Source organism: Scardinius erythrophthalmus (assembly GCF_964197995.2).
Source record: "Scardinius erythrophthalmus genome assembly, chromosome: 13".
Classification (NCBI taxonomy): domain Eukaryota; kingdom Metazoa; phylum Chordata; class Actinopteri; order Cypriniformes; family Leuciscidae; genus Scardinius; species Scardinius erythrophthalmus.
The window spans coordinates 32,820,413-32,843,438 of NC_138233.1; the positions used below are offsets into that span (position 1 = coordinate 32,820,413).

The following is a 23,026-nucleotide window of genomic DNA, read 5'->3' on the forward strand; positions in this document are numbered from 1 at the left end:
AAGGGAGATATTGTCAAAATTTCACCTGTAGTAAGTCAGTGTGGTCACTAGGAAAGCACTACAGCCTTTGGAACATGAAAAAATACTTTAGGTGAATTACAGTAATTTTTTCATAAACATAATTGACAATAGTACGTACAGTATGCGAGTTATTGTGGAAATTTCACCTGTAGTAAGTCAGTAAGGTCACTAGGATAGTACTACACCCTTTGGAACGCGGAAAAATAGTTACATTTACAGTTAATTTTTCATAAACATATTTGACAATGGCATGTACAGTATGCGAGTTATTGTGGAAATATCACCTGTAGTACTTCAGTCAGGTCACTAGGAAAGCACTACACCCTTTGAAACATGAAAAGAATACTTTAGGGGAATTACATTAATTTTTTCATAAACATAATTGACAATAGTACGTACAGTAAGGGAGATATTGTCAGAATTTCACCTGTAGTACTTCAGTAAGGTCACTAGGAAAGTACTACACCCTTTGAAACATGAAAAGAATACTTTAGGGGAATTACAGTAATTTTTTCATAAACATAATTGACAATAGTACGTACAGTAAGGGAGATATTGTCAAAATTTCACCCGGAGTAAGTCACACTGGTCATTAGGAAAGCACTACACCCTTTGGAACACGAAAAAATACTTTAGGTGAATTACAGTAGTTTTTTCATAAACATAATTGACAATAGTACGTACAGTATGCGAGTTATTGTGGAAATTTCACCTGTAGTAAGTCAGTCAGGTCACTAGGAAATTACTACACCCTTTGGAACGCGGAAAAATAGTTACGGTTATTTACAGTTAATTTTTCATAAACATATTTGACAATGGCACGTACAGTATGCGAGTTATTGTGGAAATTTCACCTGTAGTACTTCAGTCAGGTCACGAGGAAAGTACTACACCCTTTGAAACATGAAAAGAATACTTTAGGGGAAATACAGTAATTTTTAAATAAACATTTGATAATTGTACGTACAGTATGGGAGTTATTGTCAAAATTTCACCTGTAGTAAGTCAGTCAGGTCACTAGGAAAGTACTACACCCTTTGGAACACAGAAAAATAGTTACGGTCAATTACAATAAATTTTTCATAAACCTATTTGATAATAGTATATACAGTAAGGGAGTTATTGTCAAAATTTCACCTGGAGTACTTCAGTCAGGTCACTAGGAAAGCACTACACCCTTTAGAACATGAAAAGAATACTTTAGGGGAATTACAGTAATTTTTTCATAAACATAATTGACAATAGTACGTACAGTAAGGGAGATATTGTCAAAATTTCACCCGGAGTAAGTCACACTGGTCATTAGGACAGCACTACGCCCTTTGGAACACGAAAAAATACTTTAGGTGAATCACAGTAATTTTTTCATAAACATAATTGACAATAGTACGTACAGTATGCGAGTTATTGTGGAAATTTCACCTGTAGTAAGTCAGTCAGGTCACTAGGAAAGTACTACACCCTTTGGAACGCGGAAAAATAGTAACGGTCATTTACAGTTCATTTTTCATAAACATATTTGACAATGGCACGTACAGTATGCGAGTTATTGTGGAAATTTCACCTGTAGTACTTCAGTCAGGTCACTAGGAAAGTACCACATCCTTTGAAACATGAAAAGAATACTTTAGGGGAATTACAGTAATTTTTTCATAAACATAATTGACAATAGTATGCACAGTAAGGGAGATATTGTCAAAATTTCACCTGGAGTACTTCAGTCAGGTCACTAGGAAAGCAGTACACCCTTTGGAACACGAAAAGAATACTTTAGGGGAATTACAGTAATTTTTTCATAAACATAATTGACAATAGTACGTACAGTAAGGGAGATATTTTCAAAATTTCACCTGGAGTAAGTCACACTGGTCATTAGGAAAGCACTACGCCCTTTGGAGCATGAAAAAATACTTTAGGTGAATTACAGTAATTTTTTCATAAACATAATTGACAATAGTACGTACAGTAAGGGAGATATTGTCGAAATTTCACCTGTAGTACTTCAGTCAGGTCACTAGGAAAGTACTACACCCTTTGAAACATGAAAAGAATACTTCAGGGGAATTACAGTAATTTTTTTAATAAACATTTGATAATTGTACGTACAGTATTCGAGTTATGGTGGAAATTTAACCTGGAGCAAGTCAGCCCGGTCATTAGGAAAGCACTACACTCTTTGGATAATAAAAAAAATCCCTTTGGTGAATTAATGTAGTTTCATTCTAAAATATTTGTGTACTGTATGTACAGTCAGGCAGGTATTGGCAAAATCTCACATGTAGTAAGTCAATGTCTTTGCTTTAATGAGGTTGTAATTTGAGGTAGTGTATTTCTTTGTAGGGTTGTGCTATGTAACTTAAAAATGATTCAATAACCATTACAGACACATTGAAGGTATACGGTGAAACTGTGCTTTGTTTATAATGGTTTCAATGTTTTTTTAAAGCAAATCATTCCTCTATAAATACATCCATGAAGTAAAGAAGTTACTGTTTTCAGCCATTACAGTAATAAATAAATGTAGATAATGTAATATTTTTTGATGGAAGGTGTGCCATAGAACCCCATAGGAGTTTTGCAAGTTTTTTAAATGTTCACCTGTTAGGGGTGCACAGTCAAAGACCCAGAACCAGATATGATGAATGAAGACCAGGAGTCAGAATTATAATAAATTAAAGAAAAGATTTACTGACGAGTTTTCAGTTTCATCAGCAGATGTCAGCTTCAAGACTGACTCACACAGGAGTTCGTAGGCCGCCCTGCTTGGTTACAAAGATCACAGCAGATTTACCATTTCCAAAGGCATTGATTACATCATTGCTTACAGGTTAGCTACTTCTGATTGGCTAAGTACACATAAAATCTAAACAATTTTCCACACATATAATGATAAACTGAAGCATATCTCCATCGATTATGCAGCTGAAACTCGGACCCTGAAGTTAGGCACGTCGTGATCTTCCAGGTCTCAGATTTGGGTTGCTGGGCGCCAGCATGTCCCGAACAACACTCTGCCAGTGGTTTCTTAACCTGTAACCAAGAAGACTTTTACAGAAGACTTTTTTTAACGGTCATTTACAGTTCATTTTTCATAAACATATTTGACAATGGCACGTACAGTATGCGAGTTATTGTGGAAATTTCACCTGTAGTACTTCAGTCAGGTCACTAGGAAAGTACCACATCCTTTGAAACATGAAAAGAATACTTTAGGGGAATTACAGTAATTTTTTCATAAACATAATTGACAATAGTATGCACATTAAGGGAGATATTGTCAAAATTTCACCTGGAGTACTTCAGTCAGGTCACTAGGAAAGCAGTACACCCTTTGGAACACGAAAAGAATACTTTAGGGGAATTACAGTAATTTTTTCATAAACATAATTGACAATAGTACGTACAGTAAGGGAGATATTTTCAAAATTTCACCTGGAGTAAGTCACACTGGTCATTAGGAAAGCACTACGCCCTTTGGAACATGAAAAAATACTTTAGGTGAATTACAGTAATTTTTTCATAAACATAATTGACAATAGTACGTACAGTAAGGGAGATATTGTCGAAATTTCACCTGTAGTACTTCAGTCAGGTCACTAGGAAAGTACTACACCCTTTGAAACATGAAAAGAATACTTCAGGGGAATTACAGTAATTTTTTTAATAAACATTTGATAATTGTACGTACAGTATTCGAGTTATGGTGGAAATTTAACCTGGAGCAAGTCAGCCCGGTCATTAGGAAAGCACTACACTCTTTGGATAATAAAAAAAATCCCTTTGGTGAATTAATGTAGTTTCATTCTAAAATATTTGTGTACTGTATGTACAGTCAGGCAGGTATTGGCAAAATCTCACATGTAGTAAGTCAATGTCTTTGCTTTAATGAGGTTGTAATTTGAGGTAGTGTATTTCTTTGTAGGGTTGTGCTATGTAACTTAAAAATGATTCAATAACCATTACAGACACATTGAAGGTATACGGTGAAACTGTGCTTTGTTTATAATGGTTTCAATGTTTTTTTAAAGCAAATCATTCCTCTATAAATACATCCATGAAGTAAAGAAGTTACTGTTTTCAGCCATTACAGTAATAAATAAATGTAGATAATGTAATATTTTTTGATGGAAGGTGTGCCATAGAACCCCATAGGAGTTTTACAAGTTTTTTAAATGTTCACCTGTTAGGGGTGCACAGTCAAAGACCCAGAACCAGATATGATGAATGAAGACCAGGAGTCAGAATTATAATAAATTAAAGAAAAGATTTACTGACGAGTTTTCAGTTTCATCAGCAGATGTCAGCTTCAAGACTGACTCACACAGGAGTTCGTAGGCCGCCCTGCTTGGTTACAAAGATCACAGCAGATTTACCATTTCCAAAGGCATTGATTACATCATTGCTTACAGGTTAGCTACTTCTGATTGGCTAAGTACACATAAAATCTAAACAATTTTCCACACATATAATGATAAACTGAAGCATATCTCCATCGATTATGCAGCTGAAACTCGGACCCTGAAGTTAGGCACGTCGTGATCTTCCAGGTCTCAGATTTGGGTTGCTGGGCGCCAGCATGTCCCGAACAACACTCTGCCAGTGGTTTCTTAACCTGTAACCAAGAAGACTAACACACACAATGACACAGCTTTTTCAAGGTTGGATTTGGCCAGGCTCTAACTATAAACAGGAGAGTATTCTCAAAACATCAGGATTATGCGTTCCCTTACGAGAACGTTCTCTCGTACTGCGTTGAAAACGCTGTGGAAAAACTCCTTTTCTCGAGAATATTGAAGCCTTTATTTTAAAACGCATTGCTGCAGCACATGCGAGAGCTAGAAGCTCGCGTGAGCGTGCTGATTGGCTTGTGCAAAGCAACTGCACGAACCAATGGCGGATCAGCAGAGGAGCGCGGACCAATCGGGGCGCTTGGCACTCTGCCAGAGTCAAGCGCGCGAAACCGCACGTGACAGAAGAGCATAAATACACAGAGAATCCGCCATTTGACAGATTTTATCTCCTTCAGCTTTCGACTCACCTCGTCGCTGATCCTCTCCGGATAGAAGCCGCTCGTCGTTGAACAGCCGTCCAGCGGAACAGCTTTGCATCCCGGCATCTGCCAGCTGAGCGTTTCCCTGTGGCATCCGACGAGTATCCTTTTTCTCTTTCTCTCTATCCTAAAAGAGCAATTTTCACAGCGCGCGGTGTTGATTCAAATGCCGCTCTCTATCTGTGAATACTGCGGGTTTCCCCTGCTTGTGTTTACAGACACACACTCTGTGTGCTGCCTGTCTCGGCCCTGAGCACGCCGAGTCAGCGCTCACTATAGGCGGCTGCCTTCTCTGCGACGGGATGCCTGTTTCTTCTCTCCGCTCGAGACTCGCTCTCGCTTTGTCGGTGAGTTATCCCGCCCTTCTTCCGTCTTCGGCGCCCCGTGAGCCCCGTAGGAAGAAGCGGCGCGATCATGAGGCGTCCTGAACGCGGTGAGTTTAGCGGATGCACGCTGGGCTTTTCTCCACGTGCTTCCCCCACGCTCTTCTCAGTTCTGTTCTCTCAGAGCGACCAACGCCCCTTGTCTGAAGCGGCGGGATTCATCTCTTTTGACGGATCTGCTGATGTTAATGCATGACGCAGTTCCGTGGCGGCATCTGAGAACGAGGATTGGTCGGGCTCCGCGGACCCCTCCCCCCCGTCTCAGTTAGACCCTTCTGACACTCGAGCGAACATCGACGCCGAACTCTTCCGCGTCATGTCTCGCGCTGTCAACGAGCTGGGACTCTACTGGTTTTTCTCCAGCTGAGCCTGCCAGAAGCCGCCTCGACGAGTGGTACCTGCCGGGGCGCCAACAGGCTCCTCGTCAGCGCGCCGCTCCATTTCTGCCTGAGGTCCACAAAGAGCTCACTAAAAGCTGGCGCGCGCCCTTTTCAGCACGAACACGCTCATCTGCTTCTTCAACGCCCTCCACTGTTGACGGCGCTGAAGAAAAAGGTTATGTGTGTCTCCTCCCACTGGAGGAAGCGGTCGCTGCACACTTATGCCCTCCCACTGCAGGAAGTTGGAGGTCTAAGACTGTGCACCCATCTAAGCCTTGCAGAACTACTTCGGCCTTTGCCAGCCGCGCTTATGCTGCCGCCGGTCAAGCCGCCTCTGCTCTCCACGCCATGGCGACCCTCCAAGTGTTTCAGGCGAAGCTCCTCCGCTACATGGATGAGTCAGGCCCTGACCCAGACACTTTTAAGGACCTCAGAAGTGCGACAGATCTAGCGCTACGGGCCACTAAGACCACCGCTCAAGCACTGGGCCGCAACATGGCAGCCTAGTAGTTTTAGAGCGCCACCTATGGCTGACATTGACCGAAATCAGGGACGCAGACACAACCGCCTTCCTCGATTCTCCGGTCACAGCATCTGGTCTCTTCGGCCCATCTGTCAGCGGCTTCGCAGACCGCTTCACTGAGGCTCAGAAAGTCTCCAGCGCCATGAAGCATTTCCTCCCTAAACGCTCCAGTTCGGTCCAACGGCGCCCCAAGAGCACGCCGCGACCTGAGAGGGTAGCTTCACAAGTCCTCCAGCCCCACCCAGTGGCTGAGACTAGCCAGCGCATGAAGCCTGCAAAACGGTTCCTGTTCCATAAGCGCCAGGGCCCGCAGCCGAAGCTCACGCTCGATCACGAGCCCAAGAAGCCGTCCTAACCGGCTTAAAGAGGGGTCATTGTCCCGCCGCGGCCGGACCAGCCCCGAAGATCGCTCGAGTGCTACTCTCAGCCCCCTCTTCAGTTCAGGCGGTTGGAGCAGTATTAAATGCAGAACATGGGCCCGTCACCTGTCACGCACCCCTGCACTCAAACGCTGTTTTAACAGCGACCCAGAAAAAGCACAAATCGAGCAAAATTTCTCCCTCACATACATGTCAGTTCGAACCCCCAACACTGGGCGTTCCAGATATGATAATGTCTCTGTCTCTGCGGGCTCTAGCTTGGCAAGCTATTCCCGGAGTTTCAGAATGGGTAATGAACATCATAAAGCGCGGTTACTCGCTTCAGTTCGCCCGCAGACCACCGCGTTTCCGTGCGGTTATACAAACCACGGTAAGGAGCACACTGAGTCATGTCCTCCGCACCGAAGTGTTAAGTCTGCTGGCCAAAGGGGCCATCGAAAAGATCCCCCTTTCTCAGAGCGAGTCAGGTTTTTCAGCCGTTACTTTCTTGTTCCAAAGAAAGACGGCGGCCTGAGACCCATTTTAGATCTGAGACATCTGAACAAGGCTCTCATGTCACGGCCGTTCAGAATGCTCACGACCAGACACATCCTGGCGCAAATTCGCCCAGGCGACTGGTTTTTCTCAATAGATCTAAAAGACGCTTACTTTCACATTCAAGTGAACCCCCACCACAGGCCATTCTTGAGATTCGCCTTCGAGGGGCAGACATACCAGTACACAGTCCTACCATTTGGACTGGCACTGGCACCTCGTACATTCACGAAGTGCATGGCCACCCCACGCCTGGCATTCAGGCCACTTGGTTATCAAGGTAAACCAGCGCTGTGTTCAAGCCCTGGCCCCTTGGAAAGACGCCAGCTGGTACCAGCAGGGCGTAAGCATGGGGGTGGTCTCAGAGAGGAGGGTGATTTCAACAGACGCTTCCAACTCAGGTTGGGGAGCGCTGTACGAGGGCAGGCCTGCCTCCGGCCTCTGGTCGAGCTCGGAGAAACGCCTACACATCAACTGCCTCAAAATGAGAGCAGTTTTTCTGGCCCTGAAAACCTTCCTCCCATACCTGGCTGGACACCACGTATTGGTCCGGACGGACAACATGTCAGTGGTATCTTACATAAATCGCCAGGGCGGCCTCAGGTCCCGCATCCTGCTTGCCATAGCCACCCAGCTACTGTTATGGGCTCACACCAATCTGCGCTCGCTCAGGGCAGCTCACGTGCCGGGCACGTTGAACACAGGAGCAGACATGCTCTCTCGGGGCAGGGTTCCCCCAGAGGAATGGTCTCTCCACCCTCAGACGGTTCTCCTACTTTGGGAGGTCTTCGGGAAGGCAGAAGTAGATCTCTTCGCCTCAGAAGACAATCGTCACTGCCCAATTTTCTTTTCAAAGAACAGGGATGCGTTGGCCCACGACTGGCCCAGCCTTCCCCTTTATGCGTTTCCTCCGGTCTCGATGCTCCCTCAGGTCATCGAACGGATCAGAGACACGAAATGCGCAATGCTCCTGATAGCTCCTCTCTGGCGAACCCAATCTTGGTTCCCGGAGCTGATACGGCTGTCTGTGACAGACCCTTGGCCAATCCCAGTGAGGCGCGACCTCCTGGCTCAGGCCAACCGGACTATATGGCATCCCCGTCCCGATTTGTGGGCCCTACACGCTTGGCCACTCAACGGGTACCCCAGGACCTCCCAGAGGGTGTCCTGAACACGATCAGGGAGGCTAGAGCTCCGTCTACTAGACGCCTCTACCACCATAAATGGTCAGTGTTTTCCAGCTGGTGTTTAGCTCGAAACCTCGACCCACACACTTGTGAAGTACCAAGAGTGCTATCCTTTCTCCAGAAGATGCTGGATGCGGGTCGTTCCCCCTCCACTCTCAAGGTATACGTAGCAGCCATTGCTGCACAGCATGTATCGGAAGCCGGAGCCTCCTTAGGAAAATGCGACCTTATAGTTCGCTTCCTTAAGGGCGCCAGAAGGCTTAACCCGCCTCGGCCGCCATCTGTCCCAGCATGGGACCTTTCTTTGGTTCTGCGGGCTCTTAAGGGACCTCCCTTTGAACCACTTCAGTCAGCCGACCTAAAACCTCTCTCCCTGAAAACCGCCCTGCTGTTGGCACTGGCGTCAGTCAAGAGAGTAAGTGACTTACAGGTGCTCTCTACTTGCGCTTCCTGTCTGGAATTCGGCCCCAATGACTCTAAGGTCATCCTTAGGCAAAGACATGGATATATTCCTAAGGTGCTCTCAACTCCGTTCAGAGCCCAGGTTATTTCTCTGTCAGCTCTTCCCACTTCAGAAGAGTTCAGTGATGTTCTCACACTCTGCCCTGTCAGAGCTTTGAGAATTTATTTAGAGCGTTCAGCCTCTTTCAGACAGTCTGAACAGCTTTTTGTTTGTTTCGGGGGCCGAACCAAAGGTCTTCCCGTCACGAAGCTCACGCTGTCCAGATGGATAGTGGATGCCATTGCTCTGGCCTACACGTCACTGGGCCTTACATGTCCCATAGGTGTTAGAGCTCACTCCACGAGAGGCGTCGCCTCCTCGTGGGCCTGGTCGAGTGGTGTTCCTATCGAGGACATTTGTGCGGCGGCCGGATGGTCCGTCCCGTCCACATTTGTGAGATTTTACAACCTGGAAGTTCCTGCTCTGCAGGCACGAGTTCTTTCTATCTAAGCTCTGGCTCTGCGGACCCAGGCTAGTTTTGACATTCCTTCTGGCACATTTGTGCGATGACCGGCTAGTCTGTTTCGTCCACATCTGTGAAACGTTACAACCCAAAAGTCCCTGCTCCGCAGGTACGAATTCTCTCTGGCTAGGCCCTGGCTCTATGGATCCAGACTAGTTACGAAAATGCCTATGTAGGATGTTATGCGGCGGCCGGCTGGTCCGTTCCGTCCGCATCTTAAACCTCTATGGTACCTGCCTTATAGGCATGAGTAGTCTCTATCTAACGCTGGCTCTGTGGACCCAGACTAGTTTTTGACTCAGACACTGGTTGTCATCTTGAGTTGTGGGATTCTTAAGACTGGCCCTTGGCCCAGCTTTATCTGTTTGGATATCTAAGGGCCCGAAGATTCGGTCTCTTTATCTTAGGCTATTCTGTACTTCCTGGAGCTCTCGGTGAGTCAGATTGGCCAAAGACGACAAGCACGGCGTTTTAAATAGTGTTCCCACAGCGTTTTCAACGCAGTACGAGAGAACGTTCTCGTAAGGGAACGTACTTGGTTACTTACGTAACTTCGGTTCCCTTAGAGATAAGGGAACGAGTACTGCGTTGCCTTGCCGTGCTATTGTCTCTTATGGCAGGTGTCTTTTCGCTTCAGTCGATTTAAACCTGTCAAATGGCGGATTCTCTGTGTATTTATACTCTTCTGTCACGTGCGGTTTTGCGCGCTTGACTCTGGCAGAGTGCCAAGCGCCCCGATTGGTCCGCGCTCCTCTGCTGATCCGCCATTGGTTCGTGCAGTTGCTTTGCACAAGCCAATCAGCACGCTCATGCGAGCTTCTAGCTCTTGCATGTGCTGCAGCAATGCGTTTTAAAATAAAGGCTTCAATATTCTCGAGAAAAGGAGTTTTCCCACAGCGTTTTCAACGCAGTACTCGTTCCCTTATCTCTAAGGGAACCGAGGTTACGTAAGTAACCAAGTACGTTCTTTCTCCAAAAAGAACTACACTTTAGTCTAACTAGAAAGTAAGGCTTTAACTGAGAAAAGTTCCCTTAAACGATAGACTTCAATGACCCCTGTGACTCCCAGATGTATGTATTGACACATGTTGAAGGCCTTTCTTAACAAAACAAAACATCTTTCCATATTTCATTTCTGGAAGCCGGGCTAAATGAGCAAGCACTGTTACGGCATTCAGATATCAAATACAGACATTAGAGAATACATGAAAAGAATATTTCAGTAATCACACTGGTAACTTCTAAAACAAAGTAAAATCTCACAAGTATTAACTCATGTAATATTTAGAAAGAAAACCTTGATTATAATCACTCATTACATATACATTGAAGCAGCAGTTTATTCCAAAATCCACACCCTTCACACCCAAAATAAACATCATGTTTGCTGTCATGCTTTCTGAGTACTTGTCAATAATCTGATGGATTCAGTACCACAGTGATATTTCTGCAGGACTGTAAACTTCAATCAATGCACATTGTGTTATTGTGACGTGAGAGTTTAATGTTAAACGAAGATGCTATACAACAGGAAAACATAAAAGATAGTTTAGCCATTCTTTTTATTCAACACCTGGAGAACACTGTTACACTGTAAAGTCTTTATTACACTTAAAAACAGAAAAACAGAGGTGCATAAAACAGCAAGACATGTTCTGTAGGGTCCAGATAAGACGATCCAACTTGCTTTGATCGGATCCAACAGTCGGCCCATGCTTGCAAAACCTATTGAAATAAATCATATGTCATTATTAAAACCAACACCAACACGGTTCTTGTTCATTTTGATTTCAAATAAATTAATATAAACAGTTGTAAAATGAAGCGATTAACTATGTTCAGGAGATTACACATGATTTTGTACGTTCTACAGTCTGGATTGTTACCAAATTACAGTTCATGTACATGTTCATTCTTACTTATTTCCTAAACACCTTTTTAAACACCATCATTATAATGCAGTTTTTATTGTTGCTAAAGGACATTCTATAGCATTAGAACTCATAATGTTAGAGATATTTGCTGGTACATCTGTAGTTGGCTAAAATGTAGTTGTCTGTTTGCACACAATGAAAAAAAAAATCCCTATCTTGTTCACCACACTACATTGGACATTCAGTGGACATTCGCAAGTAAGTGTGCCATTAAAACAATACTTGCCCATTTTTATCGATTGTGGAAAATGTAGTAGTTGACCATCTTTGTTGTCAAGATCATGTAGCTGCTTAGAATTTGCAAAAAGTAGCTTTATTGCGCATACTATTGAAAAAGTGTTTAAACGCGGAAGTCCGAATGTGCGAATATAAGACCAACTTTACCTAAGTATTAAGGACTGTATTTTACTGGAGTAGGTGGATTTGTATCCGCACTGGTGTGTCGGTAAGAACACATACGACTCAGAGTTTGAAGCAGAGTCTGTAGTTTACTCTTGATTCAGGTTGAATAGTAACAGAGAGTGGTAACAGTAAGTGGTCTGAAAATAATAAAGAATAACAATCGTATTAGATATACAGCTAAATCAATAACATTCACCAAGGCAATAGAACTGGCTACATTATTAAAGTTATTGCAGTTCCTATATAATCCACAAGGTGGCGTTCAAGGGACGCACATGGAGTTAGTTGTTATGTGAGACGCCATTATAGTTTCATTACAGGCAGTAACATATACACCCGATATAGGAAACAGCACATAACACAATATTTACACAAATATAGCCTCTCGCTGCAACCTGCGGTGGACATCCAACCCGGCCCACATCCAAGTGTGACGTCAGAAGCCATTAGGCCGGCACGCCCATGCCCAAATTGGACACATTCTCATTAACGAAGAAGCATCGAGAAGAGAAGACAAGAATACGAAGGTAACTGCGAAACAAAATGCACAAAACAAGCCACGCGGTTTTAGTATAAATACTGTTCAACATTATACGAATGAGTTGTATGAGAATGAAATGTTACCTGTTGAAAGCAGCTCTTATTACTTTAATAATAGTTTATGAGGTAAGTGCAGTGCGACTGATCACTTGACTAGCAGCATGCCTGCTCCGAGCGCGAAAGTCCGCGATATGTAATAAATTGTCAAAATATGGATGTAATTCGAATGAATAAGATTTGAAGATGTTGTTTTAGAACTATGAATTATCTTCAACTTACATATTTGGTCATTTAACTCTCCTGTGATGTCTCTTAACTGAGTTGTGTGTTACATTGGCTGAGTGTATTTCGTATCGGCAAGTCAACGTTAACTAACGTTAAGGGTAGATATGAAAATTATATTATTTCAGTGCTTATGTGTGACGTTACATTCTGTAAATCTTATTCTGCTTCTAGAGAATTTGAGAATTGATTGTCACTCTGTCAGTTGTAACTGCATATTGAAAAATTTGAAGTTGTTCAGTCATTGCTATGTAAATAATCTATGTTCACTGTTCAGTCATTGCTATGTAATTGTATTGCTTATGTAAATAAGCAATACACGTTTAGATAATGTAATGTGATGATAAACTGTTGTAATATGCATAAGTTGGTTGTAGCACAATATTTTGTGTTTCCACAAATATTTTTTTCATATAATATAAATAAATGCATGTATATATAAATAAATTCATTCTTGAATCATTCTCGAGTTTTTCCTTCTTATATCTGGCCATATCATTTAGTGACTGCATATGATGATTGCATCATTATTTTCCCTGATAATGAGCAAATTAGTTAAACTTAAGGAGGTTAATCATTACAATTCAATAAACTAAGACTCACTCCAATTCTTCAGTTGTTTAAAGATTGATATACATTTTTTAATTGTTTTGTGTAAATTAAAATTTACCCATGTGTGTAAACTTGATGTATTAACACAAAATATTAATTTGTGACCAAGATATTTTAAACTGATGGTATTTTGATATGTTAAACTAGCTTACTAAATAAGTGAGGGATTAACTGGTTTTTATGTGTTAGAAAATTGTGCAAAAGTTCCTTTATTTTAGTAATTCAACATAGCTGTAAGCCATAATAATCAAATTTAGAACACATAAAGGCTTGAAATATCTCACTTTGCATGTAATGAATCTATATTATATATTAGTATCAGCTTTTAGTTGAATTACTGAAATGAACTTGCACAATATTTTTTTTCAAGTTTCACCATATAGTTTTTTTTTTAACTTAAGGTTTACTTAAATTCCATTCTGCTGTTCTATTGTTTTATTTGCTATAACAGGAATTAATAAGTGAAGTCTTAATTTGGTTGTAAAAATGCAATATTTCTATAAACACATAGAAAGAAATGTAAAAAAGTTTACATTTATTTATTTTTATTTAGAAGGGGTAAATATATAAGTGCAATTTGGAGTCCACATATAATTAAGAAAGTGACAAACTCGTTTTAGTTTAAGTATATGCTCCCTTAAACGTTTATTATAGCAAAACCATGATTATTGATTACCATTTGTGTAACAGAAATACAAAAATATTGTTTTAACGTACATTGTTTACTTGTATTACCATGTCATTGACTTACAAAACCAGTGAGCAATGCAGATGTAACGTATGACCATGTGGGCCTACCATTTTTATTATAAACCAATAACTATGATAACCATATGATAACCGTAAACATTTCCTACAGGAAGTGCAGCGCCATTTTGCGCATGCAAGTCACGTGCCGTATTTGGATATGGGCGTGTCTTCTGACGTCACACTTGGATGTGGGCCGGGTTGGATATCCCCCGCAGGAAATGAGTCACGTGCCGTATTTGGACATGGGCGTATCTTCTGACGTCACACTTGGATGTGGGCCGGGTTGGATGTCCACCGCACGATGCAGCGAGCTGTACTTGCAAATATAGGCAAATAACCTTATAAATCACCATCCAGAGATATATCTCACACTATGAAAGTACTCATGCATTACTTATATTAAACATAAAGGATGAACTTTGGCGCTTAGGCGCTAGCGCGAGCTGCCGCGATAGTGAGCAAAACGAGCTTGTGATAACTCAATAAAGTACACAAATTTGCTTTAAACGCATATATAACATCACAAGATAAAAGGAGATAAACAACTTACATTCTTGTCATTAACTCGCTCACATAAGACCACTACTGAAGGAAAGATGATATATTAATCTTCTGCATCGGAGCATTCATATTTCGTTCGTCTCTTACTGACTAGGCACTGACTAACATCATTCATTAAATGACTCTCTGATTGGATGAAACCTTCTTAACAGTGGTAGTAGAATGTCTTGCAGTATTGTTTTCAATCAGTACGATAATCAAGTAACAGTGGTTGCTCAGGTGTTATGTTGTAAGAGTAGGTTACAGGAGGGTTTAAATGTATTTGCTACAGTATAGTAGGCGGTTATGTCTAAAGCTTTACACCAGTGTGCTTTTTTTCTTTGATTTCAGTATGGTTTTCTAATGATGTACTGATTTTCTGTCTGTTTTTTGTCTGTTTTTAAGGGAGCCAGGAACCTTAATCCTGTTCCATATAATGCAGGCTATGTGGGTCACAAAGTACACATAGACCAGAATGAAAAAATGGTTATGTTTGGTGTGACTCATGTGCTGGCGATCGATGGCTTCTCCAGCAAAATTGTTGGAAAATCAACAATGCCTGTGAAGAACAACCTCACCATATACAGTGACATTTACAGGTAATTTAAACCACCTTTTCAATGTACCCAGAACCAGCAAAATAACTTTGTCAAAATAATAACCAGCTTCTGGAAATCATCCCAATTCATGATTTGCTTAAACACTGTTTATGCAGATCCTTTAAAACCTTAAAATCAAATTGGCCAATTTTCAGGCCTTATCTGTGAATGTAAAGAATGCAATTTTATCTATAAAAATAATTAATTGAATTATGAGGTTAGCATTATTTTAGTAGTTTTAAAAGTTTACTCTAATTTATAATAAAAACAGCATACAATTACAATTAAGATGCAGAAATTAGTGAAGGACTGAAATGTTTAATCGATTATCAAAATAGTTTGGGGTTCATCTAATCATATAATTGTTGCAGCTATACAGCCTTTTAAGCAGCCAGTCAACACTCAGATTACCTCCCCACTACCTGACAACATAAGACATACTATATATTTTTCAGCTAAAGGTGACACTAACAGACTCCATACTACTGTCAAAGAATTGGGAATATTATCTTTTCTTGCAGAGGTGCCGTGATGGAGTATGGGATGTGGGACCAGGTAAGAGTGGACCATGGGAAGGAGTTCTACCTTACTCTTTACATGCAAGAGAAATTGGCTAGCCACCGCCACAACACGGAGAGGCCACCTTATATTAGGGCTGGGCGATTTAAATCACGATATTATTATGCGCATCTCGTCAGTAAAGCCGGTTCCTTGATTAGTAGTAAATCAACATCACCTGCTTTCAGATGGAGCGGCATTTACTACAAAGAGCCGTAGTTAACTGACAAGCTGAGCCATATCGCATTAATATCGGGGACGTATCGCCAGCGATATTTAATGCGATATGGCTCAGCTTGTCAGTTAACTACGGCTCTTTGTACACAGCAAAAACTCCAGTGTTAAATTAACACTCCTGGGAGTATATGAGTCCACACTCAAGAGTGTTGGTTAATGAGATAATTAAGTGATTAATTTAGTGATGATTGAACATTATTGAAGACACCTGATGTTAACAAGCAGAATCACTAAAGGAGAAAATCACAAATTGTAAGTTACCGTTATGACGATCAATGGTTGCTTTAGTTGGACTCTAGACCCATATATTATTAACTTTAGATTTTGTTTGTCTGTTGTTTCTGAATTATAATCACCAGTTGAACAAAGAAAAAAAGTGATTTGATGGTGTTGGTTATGTTATGACAATCATCATTTGAACTTGATCACTGAACTCATTAAAATCCTTCTTTCTGACTTTGATTTTATGTTGTTGGTTAGTGAATCTGCATAAATGCCCAGAATTTTTTATATAATATAAAGGATTTCTTAAAAGTTGTTTAAAAAAAAATCATTCTTTTAGGCACACACAGATGTCAAGATTCAGTCTATGCATCTCAACAATGGTGACGAGCAGAATATTCAATTAGGAAAAGTAAATTACATAGACAATTCAGATCATAATTTATTCATACCGCAATGCATGATGGTAGCCATTAATGAGTTGTGATTGGTGGTAGCCACTGCAACATGCTTTATTATTGTCACCATTGTTGAGATTCACAGGCTGATTATTGATGTCTGTGTTTTAAATGAATTTATCTGAATGTCTTTTGATCATTACAATGTTTATTAAATATAAGTAAAGTACTGATAATCATAGGCTGAAGAATCACTAAACTGCTGCTAACAAGTTAAACCAAACTATCTCAATAAGTTTCCTTTTTCAGATCACAGCATGATTATGTCAAAACATAACCAACACTATAAGATAACATTTTACGTTGTTCATTTAACTGTTATAAATCAATAACAGCAGACAAACAACAGTAAATATTTAAGTAAACATATAATGGTAGAGCCCAACTAAAGCAAACACCCATCACCTTAATGGTAACTTACAATTTGTGACTTTCTCCTTCAGTGATTCTGCTTGTTAACATCAGGTGTCTTCAATAATGCACAATCATCACTAAATTACTCACTTAATTATCTCATCAGCCCTAAATGCCGCTCCATCTGAAAGCAGGTGATGGTGATTTACTACTAATCAAGGGAACCGGCTTTACTGACGAGATGCGCATAGCAATATCGCGATTTAAATCGCCCAGCCCTACCTTATATGCAAATACCATCAACAAAGGTGAGTACAGTTGAGCAAACTATGCACACACCCTGATTGTAATTTGTAAGTTTCAATGATTTTAATGTCAGTCTCCCTTTTAATTTATTCCTTATGCCTGTATATATAATGTAACGCTAAAGGTTAGTGACAATTGTGTAGTGTTGAAATCAGCTCTTGTTGGACATTATTCTCTGTGTAAAGAATCTAAATAAGTATTTTATATTTTGGTTTGACAGAATCACACTATTGAAAGAATTTGGCCTGAAATCAACAATAGGGTGAACTACCCTTTAAAAGTGGCATTGGTCCAACTAGTGGATCAGGAGGTGTTGGATATGGAGGACAGAATGTCCAAATTTTGTGTGTCATCCTTGACATGCCAGTTGGCTCGGCTTGGAATTGACCGTGTTGTACAAGCATGGAATGCCCACAGTATTCCAGGTTTGTGTTGGGGTTTGTCTCAATAAAATTTGAGTCTGATTGCATGTCATCTCATTGTGAACTAAATTTTGAAAATGCGTTATAAAATGTGTGATGCCTATTATTAATGACAATGTCACGCATTTTGTATACTATTTTAAGTGGTTTTCTGATGAACATATTTTTAAACTTGTTTAATAAAACACTAGGGGAAGCATGATGCAGATCATAAGTGAGTTCTGAGACCATCATTGAGCTTTGTAATATAACATAAGTCCTAGGTAATTTTATGCAACATTTATTAAAACACATTTTCATAGTGGTTTTGGTAAAGCAAATTCACATTTTACTATGCAAATCCTAAATGTTATGTTGTAGTAAATAACAGAATAATTTGCCTAATAATAATAACAACAGTCATCCTTAAGCTATCGTAGATTGTTCCCCCTCAGAGGACCACAATGGAAATAAGCCCACGGCTTTTTTGTGTATTTTATCCTCGACAGTTTTTTAAAAATGCGTATGAATTGGTCTTTTGGGCTTGATTGTACTTGTTTTAACTTTATACGCATGAAGCAAGATTGTGGGTCAGCTTCTCAAAATGCACAGTGGTTAGACAAAGTGGGATTCATTTTATTAAAAAAAAAAAAAAAAACTATTTTGAGAAATTCATTTGTATAGCTTGAGCAATGTATCCTTTTTTATCTTTACTTCTTTTAGGAAAGGGAATCCCCAGTTACTTGGCCAGAGAGGGATGCCCAAAACGCGTATCCACAGACCTTTTGCCAGAGGCATCAGTGGCTGCAGACTGGTATGAGCAAGAGGTGGGATCATTGACAAGAGTATCACACTTTGGCACCAACCCCTTTCAGAGTGCACAGGACCAGGAAACTGCAGAGAGGGAATTTGCTCTGCAATGGCCAGATGTGACTGTAATGTTGGACAATGCTGTCAACAATCGACCAGAAGATTTTAAGTCTGGACTCCAAGGCCTGATTGATTTGACCAGAAGACATTGTCAGCGTTGACATTAGATACATCAGTGACTTGCTTTAGCCTGTGTTCCCAGGACATCATCCCTCAGTGGCTTCCAAAAACCTGTTGTTTATAATTGTTTTTGTTTTTGCCTTAGCAATATTTTCAGTGCTAACACATTTTAACACATGACAATTTAAAAAGTTTGTTATGTGGTAAGTTAGGTTAAAGTTGTTGTTTTGTGTGGCAGACTAAAGACAGACTGTTGAACTTTAAATAAAAATATGCTTGGTTCAGGTTTGAAATTTATCATCTTTTATAGGCTATGCAGTCTAATATCATATAAGCCCCCACCCAGGGGCGTTGCTAGTCGTGAAGCTCTACTGGGGCACGGGCACATTCTTCGTACGTTGCTTAAAACATCCTAGATCAAATGACACATCCTAGATCATATCATCGTGCTAATCATGATCTGGCTAATTAGGTTCTTCGAACACACCTGCCGGATATTATTATTTAGTAGGCCTATAGCTGGATTGAGTTAGTGAGATAATTGCGCGTTCATGCGCTTGTTTAAAAAGGGATAGGATATCGATAGTAGAAACATTGATCAGCAACGCTGCTATAGGAGGATCTTTGTTGACATCTTTGTACGCATGCGCGAGTGGTTGTGTGGCAACAAATCAAACAGTATTGCGGGCTGTAAAGACGCGACGAGCACTTTCAAGAGAGTTAGCGGGCAAAATCCACAATATATAAGCACTTTAACATCTGAAAACCGGAGGAGGTTTGGAGAGAAGCTCAAAATTTGTATTGGTGACAAAATCGAAGTTATTCAAAGCCCATATGAGATCTCCGCTGACTGTGCGTGCAACTCCCCAAACAGACCATTTATACTTGACGCAACTGTTTTGTTTTAGACTGAACACCAGACCATACAACTGATTTAGACGCGCAAACTGGGTGATGATGAGATGTACTAATATCCGTCTGCTCGGGCAGATTCGGCTCAAAGTCGTGCATCTGCGGATGCGGAGGCGCGCGCGCTGTTAAGCCGAATCTGCCCGAGCAGACGGATATTAGTTTTTTTATTACCTTTGCGCTCATGCGGACGCGTCGAGTATAAACAAGGTTTTACAGCTCAGCCACTTGTTTTTTTCATATTTTTTTGCAAGTGGAAGATCTTGGTTTACATTTGGACTTGGATGTGATCTTATAGGCTTGAAAAGGTTGGTGACCACTGCATAACGCAAACCCAGTCAAACGTTTGACTGCAGTATCTTCTATTCTATGCGCCTTATAATCCAGTGCGCCCTGAATATGAAAACAGTTATAAAATAGGCCATTCATGGAAGGTGCGCCTCTGCTTATAGTGCAGAAAATACGGTAGTCTGGGTGCTGTGGATCGTGGTTTGGGACACCTGAATCAGAACGCGAAAACATATGACTCGGTTGATTTGACTCAGTTTTATTATTTTTTATTTTATTCAATCTTCTATAAATACGTAGTCACTAAGACTAGACCTACCATGAACAAAATGAGCCTCACAAACTCGATCAGTAACGTTAGGAATCCAGGCTTCGGAGCGTCCAGGTTCAATCGCCTAATTGCACACAACCATTTCTTTCGTTTTTCACGATCCTTTTCGGAGGGAATTCGAAAAAACTTTTTATCAGGCCCCCAACGAGCCGTACAATCCACCACACAGCAAGAGTGAACCATCCTCTTCTCTAAATCCTCCTCCAAACGTGCAAAACAATCAATTTATATGTATCTAGCGGTGTTTTCTGCCACACGTTTCCCATGATGCAACGCGGCAAACATAAACAATGACGCCACAAAAGATCCGCCTATTGCAGGCCCGTGAACAGCAATTTGCGACCGAAAACAACAGAGTTAGGAACTGCAAAACAGATTCACTGCATAAAATCAAACTTTGTGTAAAAACTAAACTGTTGCAAATGTCTAAATGTGTGCATAGGGCAAAAGAGTTACCGAAATAACCCGATTTGTACAGTTACGTCTTTCTTTTACCTGCGCTTCCAGTTTTGGCACGATTCTCTCACTCATTGAGTTTTGCAAGCGCGAAGAGGAGGGCGGGACCACCTTCATCATTTAGCCAATCAGATGAGCTTCTCGCTGACTCTAGGTTTACTCGTATCTGATTGGTTCAATAAACACGCCAGTCACCAGAACACATCTTTATCTTCATTTGGCTCAGAAACCTTCTGGTTGCCGAAATGGTACTTTTAATGCACACATACATGTTAAATAAATAGATAAACAAATAAATAAACAAATAAGTCATGATTGCTTAATAAGCTGTGCACCATTAGGATGACTATATGAGTCCATACTGAATTTCGAGCTGGTGTGTTAAGAAAAAAAATGTATCTGAACTACTGCATGCATAATTTCACCTGTCTACTGATTGGGAGGATTCCACTATTATCATGTTACAATTATATTTTTTTCGTGTATTTAAGAGCATCTCTAAATTATGCACCATTTATCACCTGCAATGCCATCGTGTAACCACTAGATGGCTGTATAGCCCTATATATGAACATATCAAGATGCTGTATATTCCCTGTTGCTGGGTTTTTATTCAGACATAATTAGTTACTTTTTGTCAAAGTTGAGTTTATGTTGATTTAGTATCAGTTTTTCATTACAGTCAAATCTGGACACAGAGAAAGCATTTTGTTATTTATACTAGCTACATATACTAGCTTGATCAACAATACTTTTGGCCGTATTTGAGCGTAAAAACCGTGCCAAAAGTGTAAGCGCGGAAAAATGGAAGTCAGAGGAATACAGATCATATTTATTTTGGGTTAGCATGAAGCTGCAGCTTCACAATATATGAATTACACTTACGAATAACAGTGAAATGCTGCAAATATTTTTTTCTTACACTTGAAAGGCGATTTACACCTTTACAAATCTTCTCTTGCGCATGCAAATTTAATTTACGCTTGCAATCTTATGTACACTTTCACAAATCTTACCCTGCGCATGCAATACTTTATGGCATCATTTTACCTTCATACACTCGGCACACATATGATGTCGAAATAACGAGATATATGGTGTTGAAATAACATTATTAATAATAATTATTATTAATATTTAATAATACATCTTTAATAATATTTAATTGAATGCCGAATGTTGTGCTTGTTCAATTTAATAAAATTAATACTTTAATTGTGATCATTACAATAATTGAATATTAAATATTAAGTGTCCAATTTTTGCTCATTTATTAAAAGTATTTATATATTATACATTTCACACACACACACACACGCACGCACGCACGCACGCACGCACACGCACACGCACACACACAGTGTGAGCAATGTTCTTATTAGGTGTTTACGCGTTTGTCACAGAAACGATAAATATTTAATCATAATCAAGACAAATATTAGAGAAAAATACAATATGATGTATGCCAGCATATTGCGCATCAAAACAAACTTGTCATTCCATCACGGTTGAACTCGCACTAGATCCAGCAACAGTGAGCTGGAGCTCTAGCTCCTCCCATTTGGCTCTGCATCGAGCACCATCTCCCCAGCGATCCATTTCGCCCCTTTGCATACCTTGTTTATTCGTGTAGCCTGCCTTCCAGATAATCAATATGCACTTGCTTAGCATTTCTTCCATTGGGTTATTATGGAATCAAACTAATCAAGAGTTCTAGACTTTGACAGGTTCTTCTTATTTGCTTTCATGTTACTATAGACAACTATGCCTAGAGTCTTTAAGTTCTATCAGACCACATGTAGTCACTTACATGTATGCTTACTTGGCATATGTAACTCTTTAGGTATTTACAACACCACTGGCCACTATATGATAAAAGTGTGAAAATGAATCGTAAGAAGAAGTTTATATTAGTTCAAGTTTGCTCTGTGTGGATGTATTGTTCTGTTCCAGTGTTGTTCTGTGACTAAATCTGAAGGGAAAAGACATCACCTATGGGCTCAAAGCTTGTTCCCCAATGGTATCTGCTGCAGCTTTTGCAAGAGGCATATATACCCCTCGGGTCCCAGCAAGTTTTCACCAAGGTGGTAGGACCCAGCGATGAATTTTGCCCCTTTGCTTACCTTGTTTATTCGTGTAGCCAGCCCTCCAGATAATCAATATGCACTTGCTTAGCATTTTTTTTTCCATTGGGTTATTATGGAATCAAACTAATCAAGAGTTCTAGACTTTGACAGGTTCTTCTTATTTGCTTTCATGTTACTATAGACAACTATGCCTAGGGTTTTGAAGTTCTATCACACCACATGTAGTCACTTACATGTATGCTTTCTTGGCATATGTAATTCTTTAGGTATTTACAACACTATTGTTCACTATATGATAAAAGTGAGAAAATTTATCGTAAGAAGAAGTTTATATTAGTTCAAGTTTG

General features: G+C 40.5%; 1 protein-coding gene across 1 annotated transcript in view; it reads left to right on the forward strand.

The window, feature by feature from the left end:
- LOC308700484 (uncharacterized protein) overlaps window positions 1-18,649 on the forward strand; it is a gene marked incomplete at both ends in the record, with an annotated part of 36,412 nt that extends 17,763 nt beyond the window's left edge. The window contains 3 exons of the mRNA XM_081382118.1: window positions 14,889-15,082; window positions 15,604-15,779; window positions 18,342-18,649. Of these exons, the coding sequence (XP_081238244.1) occupies window positions 14,889-15,082; window positions 15,604-15,779; window positions 18,342-18,649 (678 nt within the window). The remainder of the gene's footprint in view (window positions 1-14,888; window positions 15,083-15,603; window positions 15,780-18,341) is intronic.
- Window positions 18,650-23,026: the final 4,377 nt, after the last annotated feature.